The 27062-nt window shown below is 42.3% G+C and overlaps 2 protein-coding genes across 3 annotated transcripts in view; one reads left to right on the top strand and one right to left on the bottom strand.

The window, feature by feature from the left end:
• The window catches only part of MIER1 (MIER1 transcriptional regulator), a 49124-nt gene extending 27198 nt beyond the window's left edge, over positions 1–21926 (bottom strand). Inside the window, exons 1-3 of one of the 2 annotated variants that reach the window (XM_066625260.1) lie at positions 21738–21926; positions 4470–4494; positions 1218–1363 (exon numbers count right to left, since the gene is read on the bottom strand). In XM_066625260.1, coding sequence (XP_066481357.1) covers positions 1218–1363; positions 4470–4494; positions 21738–21746 — 180 coding nt within the window. In that variant the 5' untranslated portion in view covers positions 21747–21926. Of the gene's footprint in view, positions 1–1217; positions 1364–4469; positions 4495–6596; positions 6614–21737 lie in introns of those variants that run through there. The other variant, XM_066625261.1, reaches the window with a different exon arrangement.
• Positions 21745–27062, top strand: part of DNAI4 (dynein axonemal intermediate chain 4) — a 38767-nt gene continuing 33449 nt past the window's right edge. The window contains exon 1 of the mRNA XM_066624592.1: positions 21745–22010. Within this exon, the coding sequence (XP_066480689.1) occupies positions 21745–22010 (266 nt within the window). The remainder of the gene's footprint in view (positions 22011–27062) is intronic.

The following is a 27062-nucleotide window of genomic DNA, read 5'->3' on the forward strand; positions in this document are numbered from 1 at the left end:
AATTATTAAGAAGAGGGCAAAAGAATCCAACAAATTAGTATGCATACATATTGCCTGACTGTGGAACCTGAAATGTTTTCATTACATGTTTCACCTCCCTATCATCTCCCACTCTCTACCAAAGAGTAGAGCATTTACTATCCCTCCTAGGAACTCATCATCAACAGAAAACATTGCCTATCTTCTGTTCCAGACTCATCTCAAAGAACATCTGTCTAAAAAACACACATTCGTGTCAAATGTTAGACAATCAAACAAGTTTTAACCTCACTCCTGCTGACACAACATGACTTTCAACAAGTCTAAGCTCCTACCTCTTGGTCCAAAGATAGTATTTCAGATCACATAAATAGCTATGTAAAAATAAACCTGAACTTACAACAGAAAATAACTCTATTATGACCACTTAAAATGAGCTGACATAAAATATTATTTTATACTAAACAGCCTTGTACAACACACATACTAGAAAAGTCTCTACTTTCCACATTTCTTATTAGCAGCTAATGTGGAAGATCATGATTTTTTTTATAAATTGTAATCTATGGAATTTAGGCCCCATCTGCCATCAAAGAGTATTATGCATGTTATTCTACAGAAGTGGGACATAGAAAGAAATTATTCAATATGTACCAAGAAACTGTATATGCCAATAAAGGTGCTATTGTGTACCAAGAAACTGCTGCTTAGTTTGTGGCTTATTAACTACCCTGTTCTTCTGTATGGCACAGAGTACCACCCTTTGGATATGTCCGTTGAGGTTTTTCTCCTCCTCAAGAGTCTCCTTTTAGTTCACAAGAGGACATTACCCAGGCAGGGATTATATCCTCTACTAAATCAGCACAGAGAGCCCAATACTTAGGGGCAATATTTGCAACATGGGTTGAATATGGTGGAATTATACAGTGGGCCCTTGGTATCCATGGAGGATCTGGTATGATGCTGCAATTAGTTACCAGAGGGCGGCACTGGGCCCTATAGAGGTTACATGTGCGGTCTCCTGGCTTCCTTAGAAGGCTTCCCAGATGTGATAGGGACACCTCCAGATGAGACTGGAAATAGCTGGTGTGAACTGAAAGTGCCTTCTAGTTGCATCCAGGAGGCCTTCTGAGGATCTACAAGTAGGTCTACAAGTCACTTCAGAGATACACTCAACCATTTACAGTCAAAAGACAGTGAAAACAGCTTTCAGTCTAAATTTTTTTTTTTAAATTTACCCTGGTAAGATCTTCTATTTCAGAACGGAAGTTTGTTTCACCCTCCATCATTTCTTCCTCTTCTAATGTCCGTTCATCATCAAAATCATGAATCAGCATGTCAGCTGTTGGGTCAAATTCATGGTCATCTGATGTTGCTGAGCCTCCTAGAATTAATTTCACATCACAAAGTTGATATTATACATGTGAATTTATAAATGAAAAATTTAGAAACTAAGTAACTTAGCAGAAACAAAATCTATGAATTGTTCAGTAAAAGCCAATTAGTCAAATAAGGAATTATTGATACTAAAGGCTTATTATCGCTATCCTTTGCTCTAAAGCAGGGGTCTCCAAACTTTTGGCCAGAGGGTCGCATCAAATATGGTGTTGAGGGCTGGAAAAAAAATTTAACTATAAAATTTATATAAATAAATTAGAGATGGAACTTAGATGAGTGAATAAATGAATGAATGGGCTCATTCATTCAAACTCTCTGGCCCTTAGAACACCCTCCAGATGCAACCAGAGCACAGTTCCAGTCATGTTCAGCCAAGTGGACCAGAGGCTTTCAGGGGACAAGAGGCTGGCCGCGGGCCGGATTGAGGCTGGCCGCGGGCCGCATCTGGCCCCTAGGCTGGTGTTTGGAGACCCAAGCTCTAAAACAAGATATAGGTAGGATTTTAATTTGTTGCCTTCCACATGAAAATCCAAAAGTACCTTAGTGTGCGCACAGAAAAGCAAGCTATGCCCTCAACATACTGGCTTTCGATTAGCACATACAATCATTCCCAGTTTGAGAACAAGGAAATGCAGATGTCCATGTTTCTGTGATGGGAAGTACAAATAAGTTTTAAATTTTCATAAAAAGCAGAATGCTATTGCAATGCATAATTAGCTCTTCTCATAATCAATAATAGGTCATTTCAAAAGTACGTATCCTTATTACAATTCTGCACTGGATGATTATAATTTGGATCCCAAATGCCCTGTGTATGAGCAGAAGGCATTTCCATTTATGGGTGCCCAGGCAGAATCTGATTTTCACTGATTCCTGCCCCCCTGAAGGTGCAAAAAGAAGAGTGGAAAAGTACAGATATGCAATCCAAACTCTGCTGGTGATTCTTTGGAACAGCCTGCATGATAGCTGGTTAAGAGGAACTTTTTCAAGTGGATGCTCCTCTTTTATTTAGCAGGGGGAGAGTAACTGGCCCACCTCACCCCAGCAGTGTCTTTTCTAGTGGCTGTCTGCAGGTGGTGCATCTTTTTAGATTGTGAGCCCTTTTGGGACAGGGAGCCATTAGTTGAGTTTTTCTGTAAACCACTTTGTGAACTTTTTGTTGAAAAGCAGTATACAAATAAATAATAATAATAGCAGCAGCAGCAGCAGCAGCAGCATGAATCCAATGGAGGCAAACCTTTTTGGTGAAAAAAATGCAATATGCACAAATACATGTCAGCTCCTACCCTTCTCTCTAACTAACCTACTCTTCTTATAGGTAAATGTATCTATACATTTATAACCCTGCCTGCTAACCTAACACTAGGGGTAGAAATACTGATAACAGCTTTCATAAGATGAACTGAAACTCCGGCAGTCTTCCAGCATATCTTTCAAACATAAGTTTTTATTGGATATTCTGTTCTTCTGAACACACTAGGCAATGTGTTGCCATTCAATTTTCAAATGATCTGTTTTTGAAAGCCAAATGTCACATCATAAGTCTGTGGTGGTCAAGTTATTCCTGTGCTATACTATTACTATTACCAAGCTATTACTGGTGGGATAGCCATGCATGAACACCAAAATATTTAAAGAAGGATCCAGAGCAGGCTTTGGTTATAATATGCTCACATACTATCTGTAGCCTCTATAGCACAGATAACTGCTCAAGTCTGAACCATACATACTGCATAGTATGCAACAGCAGTCACAGCACAACTAACATGGCAGAGATTTAAACTCACAACTGAAAAGAAGTCTACAGCACAGCACAGTCTACAGCACAGAACATTCCAAACTGTTGTATATAATTAGAATAGATATCACCAGTTTGACTGAAAAGAAGCTGAATTGATGCCAAGATAGGCTTTTTTTTGGGTATCAGGCATTTAGCACATTCAGCATTCACAAATCACACATGTACTATGACAACTCTTCTGCTGATTCCTGCTTATACTAATTGCAGAATGGAGGCTAGCAGGATTGGCAAGGGTGAAACAACCAAGATTTATTGCTGCGGAGGAATCCAGCACCAGTTGATGCTTTGCCTTGCTTTAGCAATACAACACTAAACTAGCTATGTGAAATGTTCAACATAAAATCAACACAAAATCTATGTTGAACACTGGAAACAGGTATAAATCTATTCAAATATATGTGCTGGCCTTTATTTTAAATCCTTCTTTCCTAAACCTGCAAGAGTAGCTCAAGGAAGCTCACAAACTTAACACTCAACTAAAAAACAATGATTAATTAAATCCAACACTCAATAATAACAGCAAACCAATCTAATATCCAAAGAAGGGTAACAGACAGCCCAAACAAAACCAAATAAACCAAAGTAAAAAGCTTAGTTTCTGGCTAGGCCAAAAGTCACCCCCTCCTGCCCCCAAAACACCAGCAGAGAAGGTCATTCTAACTTAACAGAGGTGAGAAATTCTGAAGATGAAGCACCAAAAGACAAAAGGCCTTGTCATGGATTACCAGTAACTGAATTTTCAACAAAGATGGAACATGCAACAGATCTTTCTTGGATGCTCTCACAGGATGAATACACTCATATAGAGAGATATGTTCCTACAGTTGGCTAACAAGTATGATTTGTGGCCCTATCTTATGCAGGATTAAACACAATATATTTCAGTACTAGCACAAGGTGTAAAGTTGCTAACTAAAAACTGCTGAACAGACCTTAGTGATGGCACGGGGACCAATTTTTTCCCCATCTCTCACCAACTTCTTGCATGGGATTCTGAAATGTGACAATCTGAATCTCTTGTGCCATGGTTTTATGGCAGTAACACAAGAGGTATTCTAATGGCAACTGGCCCAGAGCACCATGGCTTGGCCCTGCTTGCCAAACAAGTAATGATAATTTAGGAGTAGAAATGATACCTTAAATCACATTACTTGCTCAAATAGAACACAAAATTGGGGAGGGGGGTCGCATAATTCCAGCTGCACTGTGTATACCACAAGATATAAAATCGAAGAGAGCTTGAATACACATTTTTATTTCAAGATTGGTAAATATGAAAATAAAACTTTACCTGGGCTTGCTGACTCAACAGAAGGCTACCCAAAAAAGAAAAAGAAAATATTAGTGAACAATAACCAATAATTTATCAATACAACAGAAATGTTATGAATTATTTAATGCTTCATAATTTAGATCAGGGGTGCCCAAACTCCAGCCCAGGGGCCATTTGTGGCCTTCAGGAACCCCCAATTTGGTCCATGGGGAGCCCCCACTCTCCAAAGAGCCTCTGGCCCTCAGGAGACTTGCTGGAGCACATGCTGGCCCAATGTGACTTCTCTCCGCTCGAGGGTCAACTGTTTGACCTCTTGCACCAACTGCAGACAGTGAGGGCACCCTCCACTGCTTGCTGTTTCACATCTGTGAAGCAGCAGTGGCAGCAAAAGAAAGGCCAGGCTTTCATGCAATGACTTTTCATTGGCCTTGAGTTATCATGAGACCTTCATTCATTCATATAAGTTCCATCTCTGATATATTCATTTATGTAAATTTATTCAAATTTTAAATGTAAATTAATTATTTTCCCCCTGGCCCCCAACACAGAGTTAGAGAGATGATGTGGCCCTCTTGCCAAAAAGTTTAGACACCCCGATTTAGACTGGAACATTAATTAAATGTATAACTGCCCCAGAATATTTTCATTTTTGATAGATAACACTTCAACCTACCTTTTTGTTCAGCTGTGTTTAAAATGCAGTACTGTTTATAAAGAGTATTACAAAATTGCCAATTGTCAACAAGGGTGCTCTGTAATTTTGTACCGTATGTGATGTCAGTCACATTATCAGTTCTTGGCATACTGCATTGTAGTAATGGTTAGCTGGCAAGTCCACTTCTCACCTCCCTTATAGGATTAAAGGGCCCCTATCAAATTTGGGACTGCCTGCCACTCACATTTGTATTAACAACAGGGCGGGGGGGGGGTGGTCAGAAGGACTGCAGCATGAAGGAAAAAGTGAAAAACTCACATCCCAGATGTTGCAGTCACAATCCTGACTGGGCTACCATAATTATTTTTAAACCCCCCCCCCCACAGTGTCAAAACTACTCATTTAATATAACAAGTACTTTGATCCTCAGTAGCTATTCAACCACTCTGAAACTTACTAGCAAATATAAGATGCAACCTCTTTCAAAGACAATGTAAAACACTTTAATATGGATGATAGATTTTAATACTCTTAATAAAATGCTTATTTTTAGTAACAAAAGGGAGCTTGATGTTAGTAGAGTGCTTTATACATAATTTTAAGAGAATGTATGTACATTTAAATTTCCTAGTTTCCTATTTTCAAAAATGAGTTTTATCCTAAGCCTGAGCCACAGGATAAGTTAGAAACCCAAACATTAGCTACATGTAATTTTTTTTCATTTCATATCACTTATATCAGTGAATAAGAGCAACACTGCCAATTTTGACTATTGGTCTATTTTATATATTGAAGTGTTAAGTGAAAAGTAGAGAGGGCAGAAACTGATATATAACCCCAAGGTTCTCCCTTCATGGATTTACATGAATGTAAGTAGTGCTAAAACACAACAAACATTTTATCTCCCTTACGTTGAAAGCAGGATGCAGAATTATTAGGCTGAACTTTATAATTAGGAGCAGTCTAAAAATTTTTTTCAGAATTTCATGTTATCCTATTAAAAAAAGGTTGAAAGCAGTGTTGTGCCTTTATAACAAATTAACATTTTAATCAATTTTAAACCATTTTTATCAAGTGTAATCACTGTCATATAGGTGATATATATGTGTTTTATGCCTGTGGCTGTCAGCAGTCATAGCCATAAACATAAAACAGTCATAAAACATCCCCCCACCCAAGAGCAAGACCTTTCTGCTGGCATTGCATTCCTCTTGGCTTATCCTTCAAAATGGACTGAGGCATGGTTGCCTATTCATGAGTAAATGCACAATGCAGCTCAGTTTCTATAGGGCTCCATGCACTTTCCTTGGCAGCTTCTAAGCATGCTCAGAAGACTTTTACAGCCAGTTAGGAGAAAGCAACAGAGCTGCATATGAAGTTAAAAACTTAGGAACACAATCAGAAGCATTCAGAACATTTCACAGATACTCCACAGCCACTTTAATAGGTAAATTTGGGTATTATTGTGTTATTTGAACAGGATGTCTCACCTTATTGTTAGAGATGTGAAGGCCCAGAAAAAAACCGGAAAAATTTGGAAAAAATTTCTGATTTTTTCCCGTTTTTCCCCTGAAGCCCTTTTTGTTTTTTCTGAAAAATTGGAAAAACTGAAAAAAGAAAAAATTGATTATGGAGTATTTTATTTTAACATGATGAATAAAATTTTAAGACAAGCTGTTCAAATATTTTCCAAATCATTTTTAAAAAATATTTATGGTTTCGGATTATTCTAATTTCTGTGCACTGAGAGCAAGCAACTCCTACGTTACAAACTAAACTCCCCAATGCAAGAACAAGATGCATTTCTTCCTTTAGGAGATGCTGCTATTGTCACAAGCAAAGAAAAAGGTTTCAGTTCTGCTTTTGCATGTGAATGGGTATGTTTGATTCTGTTCTGTCCTCTTCACTAGGCCTCAAAGCATTGGAAGAAAATACAGAGCAACAAAAAGGACCTGAAAGTATATACTTAATTTAAAAAGGTAAGCATTTACATTTATCTGATTCCAGAAAACGGCATCATTTAGCTATATTAGTTTATCTTTATAACCTTTGTGTAAATAATTTAATTACTACTAATCTGGTTCTTTACTTCCCCCACCCACAACCATAGATTAGTGTCTTCCTGCAAACTAGCCATTAAATAATTTTTCTTTCCTACTACCCTCAGGAAAATGGTGAGACCAACAACTAGCATATGGAGGCATTTTCACATTACAAGTTCTTCTGAGAAGAAAAATGTGATTTGCAAATATTGTCAGATGAAATATGCATTTCCAAATGCTACCAGGATGACAAAACACACTCTTGTATGTAACAACTGTCCTGTAGATATTTAAAAATCCTTCATGGATCCAAGAGAAGAGGACCACAATGATGAAAATGCACATAGTTTTTCCCAACGTTCTCATTCAATAAGTTCTCATTCCAGTTCTACTCCATCTGTAACATCAGCAGCAACACAAAGTGTTGTTGTTCCATCAGCAGCATCTTCAAGTAAACAGATACTGAAGACAACTGCATCCAAAAATTATTCAGTAACTTCATTTGTAGACAAGATGACACCTGAAGATCAGGAAAAAATTGATCAAGCTCTTGCAAGAGCAATATATTCTTCTGAAACACCATTTTCAATAACTGAAAATACATACTGGCAGGAAGCTTTGAAATTACTAAGACCATCATATCATTTGCCCAGCAGCCATTCTTTGAGCAAGCCTCTCTTGTAGTCAGAATATGAACATGTAATTGAATCTCTGCAAGGAAAAATTAATGAAGTGCTGTGACTTGCACTACTTACAGATGAATGGAAAAATGTGAGAGGAGAATTATAAATTTTGTTATAACACCTCAACCAGTTTTTTACAAAAGCATTGAAACAGGAGAGAATAGACATACTGCAGAGTAGATCTGCTGTAAAATTTGTGAAGTCCTACAGAAAATTGGGAGTGGTTTTGCTTTGCTGACTGACAATGTCAGAAATATGAAAGCAGCATGGGAGATCATAATGGATAAGTATCCACATATTACTGCAATAGGATGTGCATCTCATGGGCTAAACTTGCTTCTTAATGATATCATGAAACTGGACACCCTTCAAATGATCTATAGACGAGCAAAAGAAGTTATAAAACATGAAAAGGTACTCGTATAGTAGTTGCAGTTTTCAAGAAGAAGCAAGCAGAAAAAATGCAAAGAATAAAATAGTGACTCTGAAGCTCTGTAGTAAGAGGACCCCGCCATAGCGTAGGAACAACAGGAAGAAGACTGAAGCTCTGTAGTAAAACTTGATGGGCTGGAGAGGTGATCTCCTTTGAAAGTTTACTAAAAAACAAAGAAGCTCTTCAAGAAACAGTAATAGTTGAAGAAGTACCCAGGAGTGTGAGAAACACTGTCCTTGATCAGGATGTCTTCTGGGTTCAGCTACAAAATTCCCTGAAGATTCTAAAGCCAATTGCTGCAGCAATCACTGCATCTGAATCAGATAGTGACTTTTGTCAGAAATTCCTTATCCAATGGCAAAGATAAAAACAACTGTTTTTGAAAATCTCAGTATATCTCCACTTACAACTATAGAAGAAAGTAAAGTGAAAGATTTTATTTAAAAAAGGGAAGAATTTGTTGCCATCCAATTCATGCTGCTGCAAATCTGCTGGATCCAAGATTCAAAGGTGCAAATAGAAGTGATGATAGCACTGTTACTGCATTTGACTGGATTACAAAACAAGCAACACATTTAGGACTTGATGTTGGGAAGGTACTTTCAAATGTTGCAGAATATAGAACATCTTCAGGGATTTGGTCCAGGAATGCAATCTGGGATTCTGCCAAACATATTCTTTCTGCAACATGGTGGCAAGCTCTTTGCACAACACAGCCTCTGACTCCTCTTGCTTCTCGCCTTCTTCAGATTCCTCCATCTTCTGCAGCATGTGAAAGAATTTGGTCTATGTTTGGAAATACTCACACTAAATCAAGGAATAAACTGACATGTGAAACGGCAGTGAAGCTTGTTTCAATCTGGGCAACTTTCAGTTTTTAGAAGTACATAATAACTGTGATAATGACAGACACAACAGAGTAGCTGCAGAAGCAGAGACCGATACTGATAATTACAGCTCAGAAAATGATTCTGATTAAATTTCATGCCCATTCATTGAAACTCAGTCCCACTCCCTTCTATACACTTCCCCCTTCTTCAATTCTTTTTATGAGAATGGGTTTTTTTTTTTTAATTTAATACTGTGGAGGGGAAATACAGGTCCAACCTATTTAAACATGGATTTTTTATACACGGATTTGACTCAACATGAATGACTTCTGCAAATGAGAAGGAATGTGCTGATCCCTGGAGAAGGGGAAAACGCATCCCTTTAAAATCAGTTTTAAAAACTGAACAGTCCTTTAACAATAGCCTCGTTAATGAGAGAGAGAGAGAGAGAAGGCAGCTGGCTGACAATCCATCAATCCTTCTCCCTCCAGTGGACCCTCCCTTCCCCCTGAGCACCTGAAAGAAAAATACTTTGCATTGGTGAAGGGAGGGGTCAGAGTGAAGCCTTTCTAAGCATTTTAAGAGAGACTGATTGTTGGATTGTCATCTTAATGACTATCCCAACATCACAAAGGTCAGCAATACTGTTTTTAAATCAAAGAAATTGATTTGCTATAGTGCGTTTTTTTGCCATCCACATGAGTGCTTGGAATGGAACCTGCGCGAATAATGAGGCTCAACCTGTATGAATAATTGTTACTTCTGGATTTTTAAAAATTGTTGTGTGGAGTTTTTTGTCTGTTACACATAAACAAGTAAACAGTGCAGAAGATTGTTGTTCCATTTGTTACAATTACAAATAAATATTATAAACAAGTAAATTCTGTTTGTAATAATTGTTTGGATACACTATATTTTTAATATGCTAGTTGCGATAATTTTATGCCAAGTCAAGTTGTCCATAGTCACATTTTATGTTCCTAAAGTAACAGAACGACTTTCAATCTGGAAAAGAAAAAAGTGCTAGTGTAGCATTTTTTTCAATTTTTTCAAAGATTTCCATTTTTCAAAAGAAAAAACAGAAAAAAATTGGGGTTTTTTCCCCAAGCTTCAAAATTTCTGGAAATTTTACATCTCTAGCTATTGTTTTATAAGCCCAATTTCAGTGTTATTTCGCAGTACAGGTGGAGCCTATTTATCCATGTTAGTTCCGTTCCGTGACTCAGCGCGATTAACAAATGCTAAATTCCATACGCAAATATGCTGCAGCCTGACACTTCCGGGGTGGAAGGAAACTAAGGCAGCTGTTATCAATCCCCTCCCCTCTATACTAAGCCCTCCCATTGCCAGCTGTCCCCGCTTCTTTCAGAGTTGGGATGCTAAGCTTTTAAGAGTCCAGTCCTATGCATGCTTACTCTCAGGAAAATGTGAAGAGGATTGTAGGCTAAATCTCATGCTTTGCTTGGTGGGAAGGCTTGCTTGTGTCTAGCCTGCACTATTGGGGGGGGGGTTTGCTTGTGTTGGTGATTGCCTGCACCATTTTAATTGGGGGGGGGGATTCAGCAAACACTCCCTGCATTTTTTTAAAGCAATCCCCTCTGTTGCTACCACACCTGCCCCTGTGTATGTGAGTGAGAGAGCTCCACCTTGCTGCACATGTTCTGGCTACAGAGATTTTTGGGGCCCCCCCTTCCCCTCTTCAGCCTCTTTGCTGGCTCAGGGGCTCCAGGAGTGTTCCTTTGCAAGGGGAACCTCTTCCAGGGCTATTTCCCTTCCTGGGTGAGGCAGAGCCTTTTTGCAGTGTTTTGGGCTGCCTGGAAATGGATCAAGATGCCAGCGCAGCGCAAAGGAGGCAAGGGAGTGTGTGACTTTTGGTCCCCCCACCCCATTCTGCGACAAACCAGCAGATAAAAAATCCAAGGATAAATAGGCTGCACCTGTATTTACCATTTTAGACTGCCCCTACTTATAATGAAGCTACCCCTAGTTCACACAGTTACATTTCCTCAACCTTTACCTCTGCTCTCCCCACTGGGGTGTGCTCAACTTCAGAACTAGTCAGGCATAAAAAATGCAGCATAGTCACCCAAACTCTTCCCAACTTCTTCTTCTTAACTGAACTGAAGGGTTAATGAGGGCACAGCAAGGAAGGACATGTACAGTCAGGAGCTAGGAGTCAATTCTGTAGGAACTTGCAGCTTTCAGCTCTGCTGTTGCTGTTTAGGCTTGACCAGGCTACAGTAAAACACACCTAGACTAATCCCAAATATGATGAGCAGAAAGCTAATAATGTATATAGATGTAAAGTGAGAAGGGTCATCAATACAGGTTTAGACAGAGACAGCTCAGATTGGAAACTTGAACTGAAGATCAAACTTTCATTTAAATTCAGCCTAGACCTGAAGTCTGCAGCTAAGTAAAACTTCAAGTTTAGATCTCAGTGCAGTTTAAAAATCAAATACAGTTTAAGGAAAAGAGAGAGAGAGATGCATTGCAGACAATGTAATGGGACTGATACTACCTTACGCTTCATTTTGATCCATTCTCCTGAGGAAATCGCTTTTCCCAGAGGCCGACCCTCCCCAATCCACTTTCTATTAGCACTGGTGATCTAGTGCAGCCCTGAAATTGAGCTGCATCCCCTTCCTTTACACAAGTTCCACCTAATTGATAAAAAGGGAAAACTAGAGGCAGGTATCTAGAGGTATACTCTATGAGCACATTAAAGGCCCAGTGATGCAGCACTGAAGAAAACAGGTGAGGAAGCCAGACCACCAATATCTTCCCTTGCCCCCAACAGTGACCTCCCTAAAATACTGTACAGAAAAAAAGACATAAAGGAAGACTTAGCTTCCAAGTAAACAAGCCATTAAAGCCTCCCAAGGAAGTTATGGAGGTATAAAGCTGGGGTGATGGTGAATGTATTTCAATGTTTTGCGAAGAAAGCCACCTTCTATGCAAGGCAGAAGTTGAAGGTATGATATCCGTGCAATGCATTCCTGGCTCTTGGGGAACAAGTCCGTTCCCTTGAAGCCAAGACAGCAACCTAGAGAAGTTGAGAGACACATGTGGATGAGATGTTTAGGGACATGTTAAAGATGCCCCACAAAGATGCTCTGTGGCTGTCATGGAAAATGTGAATTCTAGAGAGGAAATCAGTTTGAAGAAGAGGGAAATAATTCTTTAGAATTCTTTAGAAGAGATGCATTCCCTGGATGACGGGCCTGTGTCCTCTCATGATGAGCAGTCCTCTTGGGTTTGGGGTTTGGAGCAGGGGGACTCCTAGTAGTGGGCAGTTAGATCATTAGGAAGAGAGATGGGTTTGTGATGGGCACACTGGTGGCATAGCAACTTACTTGCCAGTTACAAAGGCTGTGAATGTCATGTGATGTCTAGATAGGCTTAGAGACACTGTGGAATAGGAGGCAGTCATCATGGTGCATTTTGGCACCAAAGATGCTAGAAAATAGCTGGAAGATCCTAGAAACCAAATTTAGGTTGCTAGGTATGACAAAGATCAGAGCCTCCATTTTCAGAAATGCTACCAGTTCCACGTGCAGTGCAGAGCAGAGTGGTGTCAACATGCAGATAAGTTGTGACTTTGTGAAGTGTGGTTTGCATCTATTAGGCATCGGGGAATGCTTTGGAGCAAGCTGAGCCTGTACGAAAAGGACAGGCTCCATTGGAACTAGAATGGAACCAGCCTCCTGGCACAAGACTTCACAAAAATGACATAGCAGTTTTTAAACTGACCCCAGGAGAAAGACAAAAAGACCTGGGAAGCTTCTGGCTTAAGCCAAAGCATCCCTAAGGGATGAAGGTATAAATTCTATACATCAGCCTTTCCCAAAGAATGAGTTGTAACCCACTGGAGGGCCAACAGTTAGGGATTTTTATACCACCTTTCTCAAGACACAAGGTGGTTGACATTGGCAGGCTGTTCATAAACCCCATTATTCAGAAGGAAGAAAGAGTACAGTTAGGAAATGAATGGGTAGCAGGGCAGGGAAGCTGGTCAAAGACTGTAAAAGACCTCAGGGATAAAGGATATGCCAACAATGTTTTAGAGATGACACAATGTACAGATATTTATATCCCAATATATCCAAGTCAATATGGGGGAACTGGAGTGCAGGATCAAAAATGAGAACAAAGCATACATAATGGAAAGCTGATGGAACAGAGAGAACCAGTGGGATACAGTTATTCCAGGATAACTCCATGGAAAGGACAAGCAGCAGTGTAGTTGTGTGTCAGAGGGAACAGAATCCAACAAATTTAAGGGGACCAGACTCCTTTGCAGAAACACTGTAGGTGGAAATACCAGACATCTCAAATAACATGGTACTGAGAATATTATATCACTGCCTACAGAAACTGCTGAGGGCGGTCTTGCTTTGAAGACCAATTCAAAAAACATATAAAGGAAAACATGTTGTAGTAATGGGTGATTTCAATTACCCACAGATTGGGAAAAAGCCTGTTTGAGTTATAACACAGAGAGAAAATTCCTAGATACACCTTGGGCACAATCCTAACCCCTTATTTCAGTGCTTTTCAGTAGTAGCATAGCAGTGCCAGTGGGACATGTGCTGCATCCTGCAGCTGGGTGTCACTCATGGAGGCCTCCTCAAAGTAAGGGAATGTTTGTTCCCTTACCACAGAGCTGCATTGCCCTTATGTCAGTGCTGAAAAGCACTGCTGGAAAGCACTGCATTGCCCTTATGTCAGTGCTCTAAAGCAGTGCTGGAAAGCACTGACATAAGCGGTTAGGATTGCACCCTTAATTACTATGCCCTAGAACAGTTGATCTTGAAATCAACCAGAAAGGATAAACTTAATCCCATGTAGCACCCAGGACCTAGAACAAGATGCAAGTGTTGCTGAACCATTAGGGAACAGTGAAATAATACTACTCAGTTCAACTTATGTAATTGGAAAGTTATCGTAGAGGTCCAACAGAGACTTGGGATTTCAAAAGAGAAAATTTCAACAACAAAAAAATTTAAAAAATGAGGGGACTAATAAAAGGGAAACTGGAAGTCAAAAGGGTTAAATTTCTCCAGAGCCTATGGAGCACTTAAATCACACTAAAAGAAACTCAACAAGAATGCATACCACTAACTAGAAGAGGTATTACTAGGTCTAGAAACACCATTTTCAACCATTGTGCCATGGCACACTGGTGTGCCACAGATGGTCTGCAGGTGTGCTGTGAGAGTTTGGGGAGGGACATTTGTTAGTAGAGCCACTGGGGGTTGCAAGCCCCTGCTGTCAATAGGTGTGCCTTGTCAGTTGTCAAAAAAACAGGTAGCATGCCTTGACAATTTTAGTGACTTGTCAGTATGCCATGAAATGAAAAAGGTTGAAAATCACTGGTCTAGAAGCTTGGTTCACAAATGGAATGAAGGAAGCTATAATAGGTAAGAAGTTCTTCAGAAAATGAAAGTTTATCCAAATGAGAACACAAACTTTGGCACAAGAAATGTAAGCAGACAACAAGGGACAGAAAAAGAGCCTATGCAGGGTGCACTGCTAGCAAGCCAAACAATTATGACTTCTTAATATATCAAAAGCAAGAAACCTGCCAGGGAGATGGTTGAACTATTAAGATAACAAAAAAATAAAAAGAATGCTTAAAAGATGACATGATTACAGAGAAAGTGAATGAATTATGTGCATCTGTCTTCACAACAGAAGACATAGGCCAGATACCTGTGCCTGAACTAACCTATTCAGGGATGGACTTTGATGAACTTTATCAAACAGAAGGGACAAGTATCTAGAAGAGCACACTGACAAATTAACAAATCACTGGGTCCAGATGGCAACTGCACCCAAGAGTTCTTAAGAATCTTATGTGAACTTCCCACAGAAATAAGTATCCTGTTCTTTAAATCAGTTTCTGTGCCAGAGTGGAGGAAGGCAGCCAATATAACACAATTGTTTTAAAAAGGATCAAGGAAAAATCTGAAAAATTACAAGCCAGTTGGTTCATTATCTGTTCCAGGTAAACTACTGGAAAGCATAATTAAAGATAACATTATTAAGCATCCAGAAGAACAAGACTTGTTCAAGGAAAATCAGCATGGTTCTGAGATACGTCCCACCTTATTAATGTTTTAGTGCAGTATTTCACAATGTGTGCCCCTCGGATCCTTGGGGGTTCTTCAAGACAAGACCACTGTTAAGAGTGGAAAGGACTCCAGAGACCAAAAAGTTTGACAAACGCTGTTCTAGAGTGTTCTGGCAAATGATAAAGGTGATCCAGCTGACAAAGTACACTTGAACTTTTAAAAATCTTTTGATAAACACCCTCACTAAAGGCTTTTGTGAAAACTTAGGAGTCATAAAAGACAGATTCTTTTACAGATTGGTAGCTGCTTGAGAACAGGAAGCAGAGCACAGGAATAAAAGGGCAATTCACATAGTGGAGGGAAGCACCCCCCCCCCCAAGGATCCGTATTGGAACCAGAACATTTAACTTGTTCATAAATGATCTGGAGTTAGGAGTAAACAGTGACACAACCACATCTGCAGGTGATACCAAAGTATTCAGGACATTATAAACCTTAGCAAATACTGAAGAACTTCAAAAAGGATCTCTCTACTGGTGCAGCTAAATGACAAATGCAATTCAATGTTAATAAGAGTTCAGTGATGTACACTGAGGCAAAAAAATTCCAAATTCATATATACACTGATGAGACAGGGTTAAGCGGCAAGGTGGCCAAGTTTGCGGATGACTATGAACTTTACCGAGTGGTAAAGACAAGAATGGATTGTGAAGAGCTCTAGGATCTCTCCAAACTGGGAGAATAGGTAGTAAAATGGCAGATGTGTTTCAATGTAAGTAAGTGTAAAGTAATGCACATTGGGATAAAAAAAAATCAAAACTTCACATAGATGCTATGGGTTCTGAGTTGTCTGTGACAGATCAGGAGAGAGATCTTGGGGTGCTGGTCAACGGCTCAAGCGTCAACCCAAAATGCGGTGGCAGTGAAGACGACTAATTTCATGCTTGGGATCATTACAAAAGTTATTGAAAATAAAACGGCTAAAATGATAATGCCATTGTACAAATCGATGGTAAGGCCACACCTGGAGTATTGCATCTAGTTCTGGTCACCACATTTCAAAAAGGATAGAGTGGAAATGGTGCAGAAGAGAGCAACCAAAATGATTACTGGACTGGGGCACCTCCCTTAGGAGGAAAGGCTACAGCATGTGGGTCTTTTCAGTCTAGAAAAGAGGCGCCTGAGGGGGGACATAATTGAGACATACAAAATTGGATAGAGTGGATAGGGGGATGTTCTTTTCCCTCTCACACAACACCACAACCCGGGGACATTCACTAAACTTGAGTGTTGGGAGAGTTAGGACAGACAAAAGAAAATATTTCTTTACCCAGTGTGTAATTAGTCTGTGGAATTCTTTGCCACAGGATATGGTGATGACATCTGGCCAAGATGCCTTTAAAAGGGGATTGAACAAATTTCAGATTTTCCTGTGATGGAAAAGTCCATCACAGGTTACAAGCCATGATAGGTATGTGCAATTTCCTGATTTTAGAAGTAGGCTACCTCAGAATGCCAGATTCAAAGGAAGGCACCAGGATGCAAATCTCTTATTGTCTTGTGTGCTCCCTGAGGCATCTGGTGGGGCACTGTGAGATATAGGAAGTTGGACCAGATGGGCCTTTGGCCTGATTCAGCAGACTATTCTTATGAGATCTGAGCTGTTGATGATAAACCAAGAGAAAGGTCTTGGGGTCATGGTGGATAGCTTAATGAAACTGTCAGCCCAATGTGCATCAGCAGTGAAGACATCAAATTCCATGCTTAGAGTCATTAGGAAAGGATCAAGAATAAGACTGCTAATATTATAAGTCCTGTATAAAAATCTATGATGCAGCCACATCTGAAATCTGTACAGTCCTGGTTACCACACCTGAAATGTTGTGTATAGTCCTGGATACCACACCTTAGAAAGGACATTGTACAGCTGGAAAAGTACAAAAGAGAGCAAATAAAGAGGGCTGCAACACCTTCCTTTCAAGGTAAGGCTACTATGTTTAGGATGTTGTAACCAAAAAATGGCACTAAGGGGACACATGACTGAAACCTATACAATTATGCATGGAATGGAAAGTGGATGGAGAGCTTTTATCTTTTTTCCACAATACTAGAACCAGTGGTCACTCATTGAAAAAGGCAGGAGATTTGGGACAGAAAAATGGTAGATACTTCACATTGTGCATTAGTGTGTGAGATTCATTGCCACAAAATGTGACAACGGCCATCGGTGTGGATTTAAAAGCGGGTTGGACAAATTCATGGTAGACAGATATACTAATGATTACTAGTCATGATGGCTATGTGCTACCTCCAGATCCAATGGCTGTATGCTTCTGAATACCAGTTGCAAGGAAGTAATGGCAGGAGAAAAGCAAGTCTACTTCTCCTGCTTGTGGTCCACAGTGGGAAACCAAATATTAGACAAGATCAGGGATGTCAAATTTGTTTCATACAGAGGGCCAAAGTTGCGCCTGCTGAGGGTTGGAAGCAACATCATTAAGCAGATGAAGGCCAGAAATCAGCACTTTGTTCTAACATAGAAACTCATTAGCTGCACATGACTGAAAAGAAAATGCACAAATCTTGTTCATAATTTCAAGGTATGAGATAGCCCAATCAAGTTGGTAGTCCAATTATAATGGGGACTGGATAAATTGCTTCTGGGATGCACATCTGGCCTGCAGGCCTTACATTTGATACTGCTGGACTAGATGGTTCTCTAGCCTGATCCAGGAGGGTTTTTCTTATAACCTTCTTACAACAAGAGACAGTTGTTCAACACAGCTTTACTTCTGCCAATATGAAATATTATGACAATTAAAAGTTTTTGTACAGTCAGGAAGAGGGAAAATTCACTGAACATTCACAACGTCACAGTGAAATCTTAAATACTGAAAATGTGCTTTGAAAAGTAAAGGCTAAGTTCTCATGCAAACGTATTTACTATTGTAGTGAAGTCTACAAGGCCATTGACAAAAATCACAGAAGGACCCTGAAGTGCTTACTATTCATAACTGATAAATTCTTTAGCAATTTAGAGGTCAGACAAAATCCATGTGCAAGGTTTCAATAGGAAAAAGCAACACACAAAGGAAAGAGGCTACAATGTCACTGTTTCCTAAGATCAAGATACTTAAGTATCTTGTAAAGCACTCTGACCAAAAAAGTTAACCAATCATTTTTAATTCTCTTTGCTACAGAATGTAACTGTTAAGTATTTAACGCTGCCTGAAGCGATGCCATCTGACCTACATGTGTTTATATCATTGCTGATTTACCTCAAGCCACAATGAAATCATTTTTGACAAAGATCCATTTGCAAACAACTTCATACAGTTGTGTAAAAGTTCACATTAAGCCTGAAATGAGGAAATGATAAACTGCTGGCTACGTGCAGCCTTCCTTGACTTGAGGATTCTTGTTTACTTTGTTACATTTGAATCTTGACCTTCAAAGAACTCAGCACAAGCAGCGAAAGCCTATGCACATGTACTTACACTAAATTCTGTGGAGTCAATGAGGATTACTCCCACATAAGTGCGCATACAATCTCTGCCTCAGTCTCACAATCATTCTGTCACATAGGTTAGACTGGAAATGCAAGTTGTTCAACTCAACCCCAAAAGCATCATCACTGAATGGGAGTTTGAACTTGGGATTCCCACTTTTCACATCCAAATTCTAAGCCAATATTTCCCAATCTGGGAGTCACAACTCCCAGGCAAGCGCGCACATTTTTTTGGGAGGACGTTACCCCCTTAAGGAGAATAGCAATCCACTGTGGACCCTTAGCTGCCATCAGTATGTCTTCTCTGGGTTTTGCTGCTGCTGAACACAGGTAAGTAAAAAGGAGGGAGGGTCATTTAACTGTGTTCAGTGGTGGCAATGGCAGGGAAACCCAGAAGTGCCATACTAGTGACAGCTACAGGGTCCCAGTCAGGTTGCTACTGCCTTAAGGAGGTAACATCCCAATGAAGGTTGGGAACTACTGTTCTAAGCATTATTCTACACCAGTGGTATTCAAACTGGGGTACTGCGACGCCCCAGCCTGTGGGTCCTGGCCTCTGCCCACTTAAGGGGCAGGGGTAGCCAGGAGACAGGGAGAAGGCAGCGGTGCAATCCGCAGGATCACTCCGCTCAGGGGGGCTGCAGGGGCTTGGGTGCACTTGCCCAAGCCTCCTGCAGCCTCCTGGGGGTGCAGGGAGCCCTACGCAACCTTCGGCAGGGCTCCCCAGGTCAGGAAAAGTGAAAGCGGAGCAATTGCGCCCTGCTGTGCAAAACCAGAAGCAGAGCACGATCGCTCTGCTTTCCCTTCTGACGGGGCTGCAGGGACTGGGGTGCACCCTTCAGTCCCTACAGCCGACATCCCTGTGTGCAGGGAGCTCTATGTGAGCGCCTGCAGGGTTCCCCAGGTCAGGGAAAGGGAGAGTGGGGCGACACAGGGATGGCGGCTACAAGGTCTAGTGAGTGCATCCCAGGCCCTGAAGCCCCCTGAGCGATGCGATCTGATTGCGTCGCTGCCTCCCCCCCCCCCCCGTCCCTCACAGACTTACTGCAGGTTTCAAACTCCTGGAGAGTTTGAAAACCGCAATTCGACACTGATTCTCTTCTTACAGTGCAAGGATTTTACCTTTAATTCTTAAAATATTTACAGTCCACATGGTTGAAAAAGATAGTATGAAAAGATAAACCAAAATGTTCAGAAACAAAACATATAGAATCTCACATTTAGAATCTGTGATCTTTAAATTTAGACTACTGAAGTCTAAAAAGAAGAACTAATTGCCTAGGAGGCAATGTAATAAGCATCAGGGACATGCAATCAGGGGAGGCAGAGCCTACCCTGTCCTGCTCCAATAAAATTGTCTCAAGAGCCACACATGCTCCCAATAAAAACAGCGTCACATACAGAGACCAGTGCTTGTGGCAGTGAAAGCTCAGCTTCCCGTGACTGCGCACACACGTCACCCAGTTTCTGAATGGTTGCGGAAGTTAATGAGATGACATAAATGTTGTGTATAGATATAGGAAACCCAGATTATAATGCCTGCTCAGTGGTTTTTGGAAAAAAAAATCTCCTTTTTCGGGGACCAGTTCTATCTGTGCCTGTTGCGACATGGTATAGCGGCGCCAAAATAGCCGTGGCTGTATCCAGCAGTGCCAGAGCAGCAGTTTGAGGTCTCCTTAGAGTAAGGGAATTGATGTTCCCTTACCTTGCGTAGAACTCCAGCAGCTCCAATAGGTCTACTCAAATCTGTGCCAGCTACTAAGCTAGCACAGAACCAAGGAGACCCATGTTAGGCTCTTTGGTTCAAAAAGGGGGATAGAATTTGGCAGCAACTTCTGCTGCTCTCCCTGCCCCAAGCTGCCCTGCAGCCCACCCTCCTCTTCCCAGTATAGGTTCCTCCCCACCTTCCCCCACCCCTGCCTTGGCAGAGCAATGCCTCCCTGCTGAGAGGTGGGGATACTTACTACCAGGTACTCTTCTCTGGCATTCCATTGGTGTTGAGGCCTAATGCCAACCAGTGCTGGCTACTCCACCAGCATTGCCCTCCAGCAGCAAAGTGCCTTACAGCACTGTTGCGACAGCCACTACCGGGGCAGCATGCAGGCTGCTGGTGCTACACCAGCACTGGATCAGGCTGCCCACCTCATCTACCTCACAACTAGGGCTGCGCATTGTCCACTAGCAGCGAAGTGCCTTTCAGCACAATTGCAACAGTTGTTGCCGGGGCAGCATGTGTGCTGTTGGCGCTGCCCCAGCATAGGATCGGGCTGCCTGCCTCATCTGCCTCACAACTTTCTTGTGGGGCTAAATATCATTTTGAACTTCCTGGAAGAAAGTTACAAATTATTATTATTATCATTATTATTATAAACGCATACACTAAAATTATTATAATGGGCTCTCCAGCCCAGAACCAGAATGTGGTCTATCAGAATATTTACAAGGGGATCTCTCTCTCACACACACACACACACACACACACACAAAATCTCTGTTAAGTTTCCATATCTCTTTCTTCTGTCCCTTGCTGGGGGGGGGGGAGAGCGAAGGACCCAATTTCCAAAGCCAGAAGCCACTCTCTCCCCACTGATGGGGAGTGGGGCAACATACTCCGAAGTCGGCAGAGCAAAGTCAAGCCTCCCTACTTCTTACCCCTTCCCCCATACCTCTTCCCCCCTCCGCAAATCTTTGTCCCACCCCCTCTGGGAGAAAGGAGGGGGCAGCAGCCTGGCTGCCACCCTGCCTGTCCCAAGCAGGAAGAGATCAGCTCCTTCCCTCTCCTCCACCTGCCCCCGCCTCCCCCCAGGCGAAGAGGAGGCCGCCACCCCCCAAGTTCCAGAAGGGCCGGGGTCCTCGGGGAAAGGGGAGACCCCAGCAGGCGCCAGGCCCATGGCGGGACCTTCCTCCCGCCCGCAGTAACTAACTTGTGGGAAGCGAAAGCGCAGAAGCAGGCGAGGCAGGAGCGGGCGGCGCAACAAGTTCCCGGCCGGGCCCCGACTCGACTGCTTTCCGCCTCCTCTCCCCTCCCCTCCCTCCGCCGCCCGCGGCTCTCGCTCACCTCCGCCATGTTCGCCGCGCAGCTGGGGCGGGCCGAGCCGGGAGGGGGAGTCACATCGCCGCCGCGGCCAGAGAGCACGGAAGGGCAGCGGCGGCGGCAGGAGGAGCGGCGGAGGGTCACGGGCTCTGAGGCGGGAGCCGTGGGCGGGTGGAGGAGGAGGGAGCAGGGAGGCACTAGGGCGAGGAAGCCGCCCAACGTCACCGCGCAAAGGAGGTGGGCGCGCCCGCCCGCAACACCGCCCTCCCCGCCCCGCCCCCTTCCGTGCGAGCGCCAGTGAGTCACGCGACAGGAGCGCTCGTTACCTCAGCGCGGGGCGTTCGAGAGGGTGGGGCCCTCCCGCGCGCGCCCCGCCACCAACGGTCTCCGGAGGGCGGGGCTGGTGCTCCCCCGAGGCCTTCGCATGTGGCGCTAGTCGAAAGCAGGACCCGGCTGCTGTGCCTGACACTCACTCTCACGCGCACAGGCCTGGCTGAAGTTCGCGACAGGGACTAGCCCTTCCAGAAGCGCTGCTGTGGGCAAGCGCATGGGTGGTGACTGCTTCAGCACCGCCCGTCACGGCGGCGCCTCTGGAAGGACTTGGAGGGGAGGCACTGCCTCACCTGCCTACCCACCCCGCACCTCACAAGCGGTGGCGCTTTTCGAAGGACTTTGATGGGGAGGCACTGCCTCATATGTCTCGCCGCCTCACACCTCGTGGGGATCAGCGCTTTTCAGAGGACTCCAGTGGGGAGGCACTGCCTCACCTGCCTCCCCTTCCAACAACACATCCCTGGTTCATTTTTCACCCAGCCTAGAGCCTGGTGGCCAATGAAAGTCACAAGCTTGTACACCACTGCTGAGGTCCCCTCCACCTGTACCTCACCTCACAAGTTTTCTTCATTAAATTTTTCCTCCCGTGCATAAAAGTCTCCATTTCTGGAACAAAAAATTTCCTTCTGACAGAGTGGATCAATATGTCATGAAGACAAAATGCACACATGTAGAAATAAGTACAACATTGGCTGTTTAACCCTGTTAAATTTCAGCCTGGGGGAGGTGATTAACATAGGATGGTGTTTCTAAAACTGTAGGTCAAGATCCCCATTCATATCAATTTGTATTTTTATTTTTGATAAATTAGACTTGATGCTACCATGGTATGTGACTGCATTCGGGGAAATATTACAGATCTTTCCTTTTAACAGGCTTTACTAGATGTATGCTTTTAACAATGGTAAGTCAATGCTTTTAACAATGGTAAGTCAAAAGGGGCTTGCTCCCAGGTAACTGTGGATAGGATTGCAGCCTTTGGGATGTTGGGGGATTTTTTTTAGCAGATCATCAACGGTTTGGGAGGGTTCTTTATTTTTAATAAAATTTTATACTTATTCTAAACTTTCAATTGATTGATTGATTTGATTTTGTTGTTTGGGGTGTTAAAAATTTTTCCTGGATGTTGATGTCACTTCTGGCCATGACATCACTTCCAGGTTAATGACATCACTTCCAATGGGTTCCAGTAGATTGTCATTCTAAAAAGTGGGTCCTGGTGCTAAAAAGTTTAGTTGAGAACCACTGAGGGAAAGCAGTGCAGAGGAAAGTGTTACCTCCTTTTTCCTCTCCTTTTTATTTTTTAAAAAAACAATTCAGTAGGGATCTCCCCACAGTCTTGTTTGGCCATAAGCACACATGTTCATGATAAGCCATAAGCACCTCCTCCGGTCATCCATTTCATTCTTATACCTACGTCGTCAGGTAACACCATGGTTGCAGAATTATGTCTCATCCTGAGGTGAGCAATTCTCAACATGACCACTGTCAGCCCAGCCACAAGACAAGGTGAAGCACAGTGTATCACTGGCAGATTTTGAGGGCTCCGAAGAGACAGCAGATTCTGGCTGTGCTTCAATCCAAGATTGCTGCTGCCTTCCTCCAGTCCATTACTGATGCAAGCTGTAAAAATCCACTTCCTCCTCACCTGTGCAAGAAGTGGATCATCTGCCTCCTTACCTTGATCCCTGTGCAGCTTCCCTAAAGCCAGAACTATAAGGCTTCCAGCTTTATTTACAAGAACAGTGCACACTGTCCTTTTAAATAAACATCTCACACTTCTGAATTTGACACAACTGCACAAGATGCATGTTAAGGAGCTTTTCTTTTCTTTTCTCTAGCACCACAACAGCCACAGTGCAGCATAGGATAGCACACTAGGTCACACACCCTAGGCATGACTTGCATGAAAGGCATATACGAACAGGAAGTTCTGTTATCAACTGGTAAAACTATCGGCAAGCAACAACACTGACTCCTCCTTTGCTAATCTATACAAATGAACTAAAGTTTGCAGAATATGGTTTTTGCTGGTCAATGTAGTAAGAAGGAAGGAAAAAAGAGAGCTGGTTGATCATTCTGAAGTGGGCTGTTTTATTCCTTAACTGAATTGGTGCCTGTTGAGGATGGAAGTTAAAGAACACTGCAGAGTAGAAGTGTGGCATGATAAAACTATCATCCCTAATCCTCAATTTAACAGTAGTAATGGTAGCTGTTACTGTTCTATTTGGGGGAGGTGGTGGCTTTGATAATACGCCCTCAGGTGGTGGCCCATTCTTCACTGTGCAGCAGTGGTGGTGGATTAAGAGGGTGGATGCTCTCCCAGGGTATCATGGACCATTGAAGCTGGCACTGAGCATCACTTGCTCAACTAACAACTTAATTCACACTTACTGTATAATGTCTTAACACACTTCTACCAGCTTTGTAATGGTGGCCCAAGAAATGTATGTCAGGCTATAAAGTGACTGTGATATTAGAATATGAACATGCTGTCCATCATATTAAAGACAAGATGGATTTAACTACTACAACAAGACCTGGGGGGGGGGGGAGAGAGAGAGAGAGAGAGAGAGAACCCCTGCTAAATCAGCAAAGAGGCACCTTTAAAATGGTGTCCTCTTATACAGTATTTAGCAGGAGGAGAGCAACAGTCCCTCTTAACCCCAGCATGTCATCTTTTCCAGTGGCTGTTGCTGAAGTCTCTTCAATTTTTTTTTTTTAAGATTGTGAGCCCTTTGGGGACACAGAGCCATTAACTGATTTTTTTCACTGTGTAAACCACTTTGTGAACTACTCTTGTTGAAAAGCTGAATATAAACATTCTTAATAATAATAACTTCCAATAAAGTGGCTGACATAAAAAGAATAGGCATTGGAGCCTCAGTAATGTGAATTAATTGGGCCTTTTGTACTAACAGGTTATTTCCTATAGAAAGCAGATAACTAAATATAGCTCCAGTAATCATTTTCTAACTAACATATTATGAACTTGGTTGGTTGTAAGTCTCAATTGTGGTTGGATATAGGCAACTTGCTCATTTGCCAGAGTTGCAGGCAGATATACCAAAGCAAATATTTTTACCCAGATGTTAGTGTGCCTTGATTCAACCATGTAAAAGAACCTGGTGTAGACTGAATTATCATGCAGATAAGGTGAATGATAGTTTTATGAATGCATCTTTATTTTTTGTGGTGTTTAATATACTATGCTTCATCAAGATGTTTGTTGACCTCACCTTGTGTCCATATCTCTGTGCTGCTATCTCTCACTATCGAAACACCATCAACTTTGTTGAAGAACTTTCAGAGTAATCAACTATTAGCAGTTATAGCGAATAGCATTTTCTCTGCCCAGTGGCAAAACTTATACTTGAGGATTAAATTGTTAAATATTCCTTGAGTATTTTTATTGCCCTCCTCCAATTGGTGTTCCCCCCAACTGTATTCCCCTTTTTTCTATTATAGTTTTGTTTTTTCTCTTGTATATTATATTTTTATTTTTATTTATTTTTAACTCTATAAATTGTAAGTCTCCTTGGGCATCTTCTTTTGGTGGAGTAAAGGTGGGGTAGAAATATTTTAAATAAATAAATAAATAAATAAAATAATTGGAAATATTTAATTGAATATAGCATAGAACAGTGTTTCTCAAACTTTTTAGCCCACAACTCACTTTTTAGAATGATAATCTGTCAAGATCCACCCGAAGTGATGTCATTAAATTGGAAGCAATGTCATGGCCAGAAGTGACATCATCAAACAGGAACAATTTTAACAATCCCAAAGGCTGAAATCCTATGTGCACTTACCCAGGAGTAAGCTCCATTGTCATTGTTAAAAGCATAGATATTATAGCCTGTTAAAAGTTCAAATCTCCCCAAATGTACTCACATGTCATGTTGACATTAAGTCTAATATACTAAAAATAAAATATTGTAATGAATGGGGATCCACCTGAAATTGGTGACCCTCCTAGTGGGTCCCAACCCACAGTTTGAGGAACAGCATAGAACCTTTGACAATTAGAAGAAGATAGAACATAAAAGATGGAACAAATTTATTCTTGGCTAGGTAGAATTACGGCCATCAAGATGAAAACATTGCCTAAATTTGTATTCAGGTTTTTAACTTTGATTATTCCATTCCCTTCCCCCATTGCTAAATTCTACGTAGACTATGTTCAACCAGTTTTGAACATAAACCCAAGGATAGGTTTGCATCTCAAGAATAGGTGCCCAAGGATAGGAACTTAAACCCAAGGATAGGTTTGCATTAAAAAATGTAATCTGTATATAGAGCTACCTTAGAGCTCAATCCTGAGCTCAGCACTCCGGTTTTCTGCCTGAGCACACTGTTGCAAATGTGCCGTATGGCACGTCTGTGAGGCTTACCGCTGGGTCAGCGCCTGTGCTAGCCCAGTGCTGGCTGGAGCTGGGCTAGCACCGGACAGGTGCCCGTCTTCCGCTGCTCGGCAGTCTCATGAACCGCCAAGCCGTAACACGGTAATCAGGGGCAGGGAGGGGGCGAGGAGGAGGTGTTCTGGGGAGGGGGGAGGCAGGCGGAGAGCGGAGAGAGGGCAGGGAGAGGGTGTGATGGGGAGGCAGGAGGTGGAGAAAGGGCGGGTGGGAGGCATGCCGGGGCAGGGAGGGAGGCGGGTCCCATGGGGCTCTGCTCCACCAGATACAGTCCATTTGTGTAGGGCTTGGCGCCGTACATGAACACTTTTACTTTACTGCCAACCTTTTGGTCGGTGGTAAAGTGAGTAGCCCCATTGCGGGGCTGCTTCCCTTACCCGGGAGAAGGGGATGAAAGTCCCCTTCTCCCGAAGCACCACCCACAGCAGGCTGTGGCACGCAGGATGCGGCGGCAGCTGCTCTCTGCGCCGCCGCAGCCCCCCCTCACCAGGGCAGCTCAGAATTGGGCTGTTAGTTTCCTCTTTATTAATATTATTATGAGATTTTTGCACAGTCAGTTAGGTGTTATTGACTGGTTGGTTTTATCCAGAGATTGAGT

Source organism: Tiliqua scincoides, chromosome 4, assembly GCF_035046505.1.
Source record: "Tiliqua scincoides isolate rTilSci1 chromosome 4, rTilSci1.hap2, whole genome shotgun sequence".
Lineage (NCBI taxonomy): Eukaryota > Metazoa > Chordata > Lepidosauria > Squamata > Scincidae > Tiliqua > Tiliqua scincoides.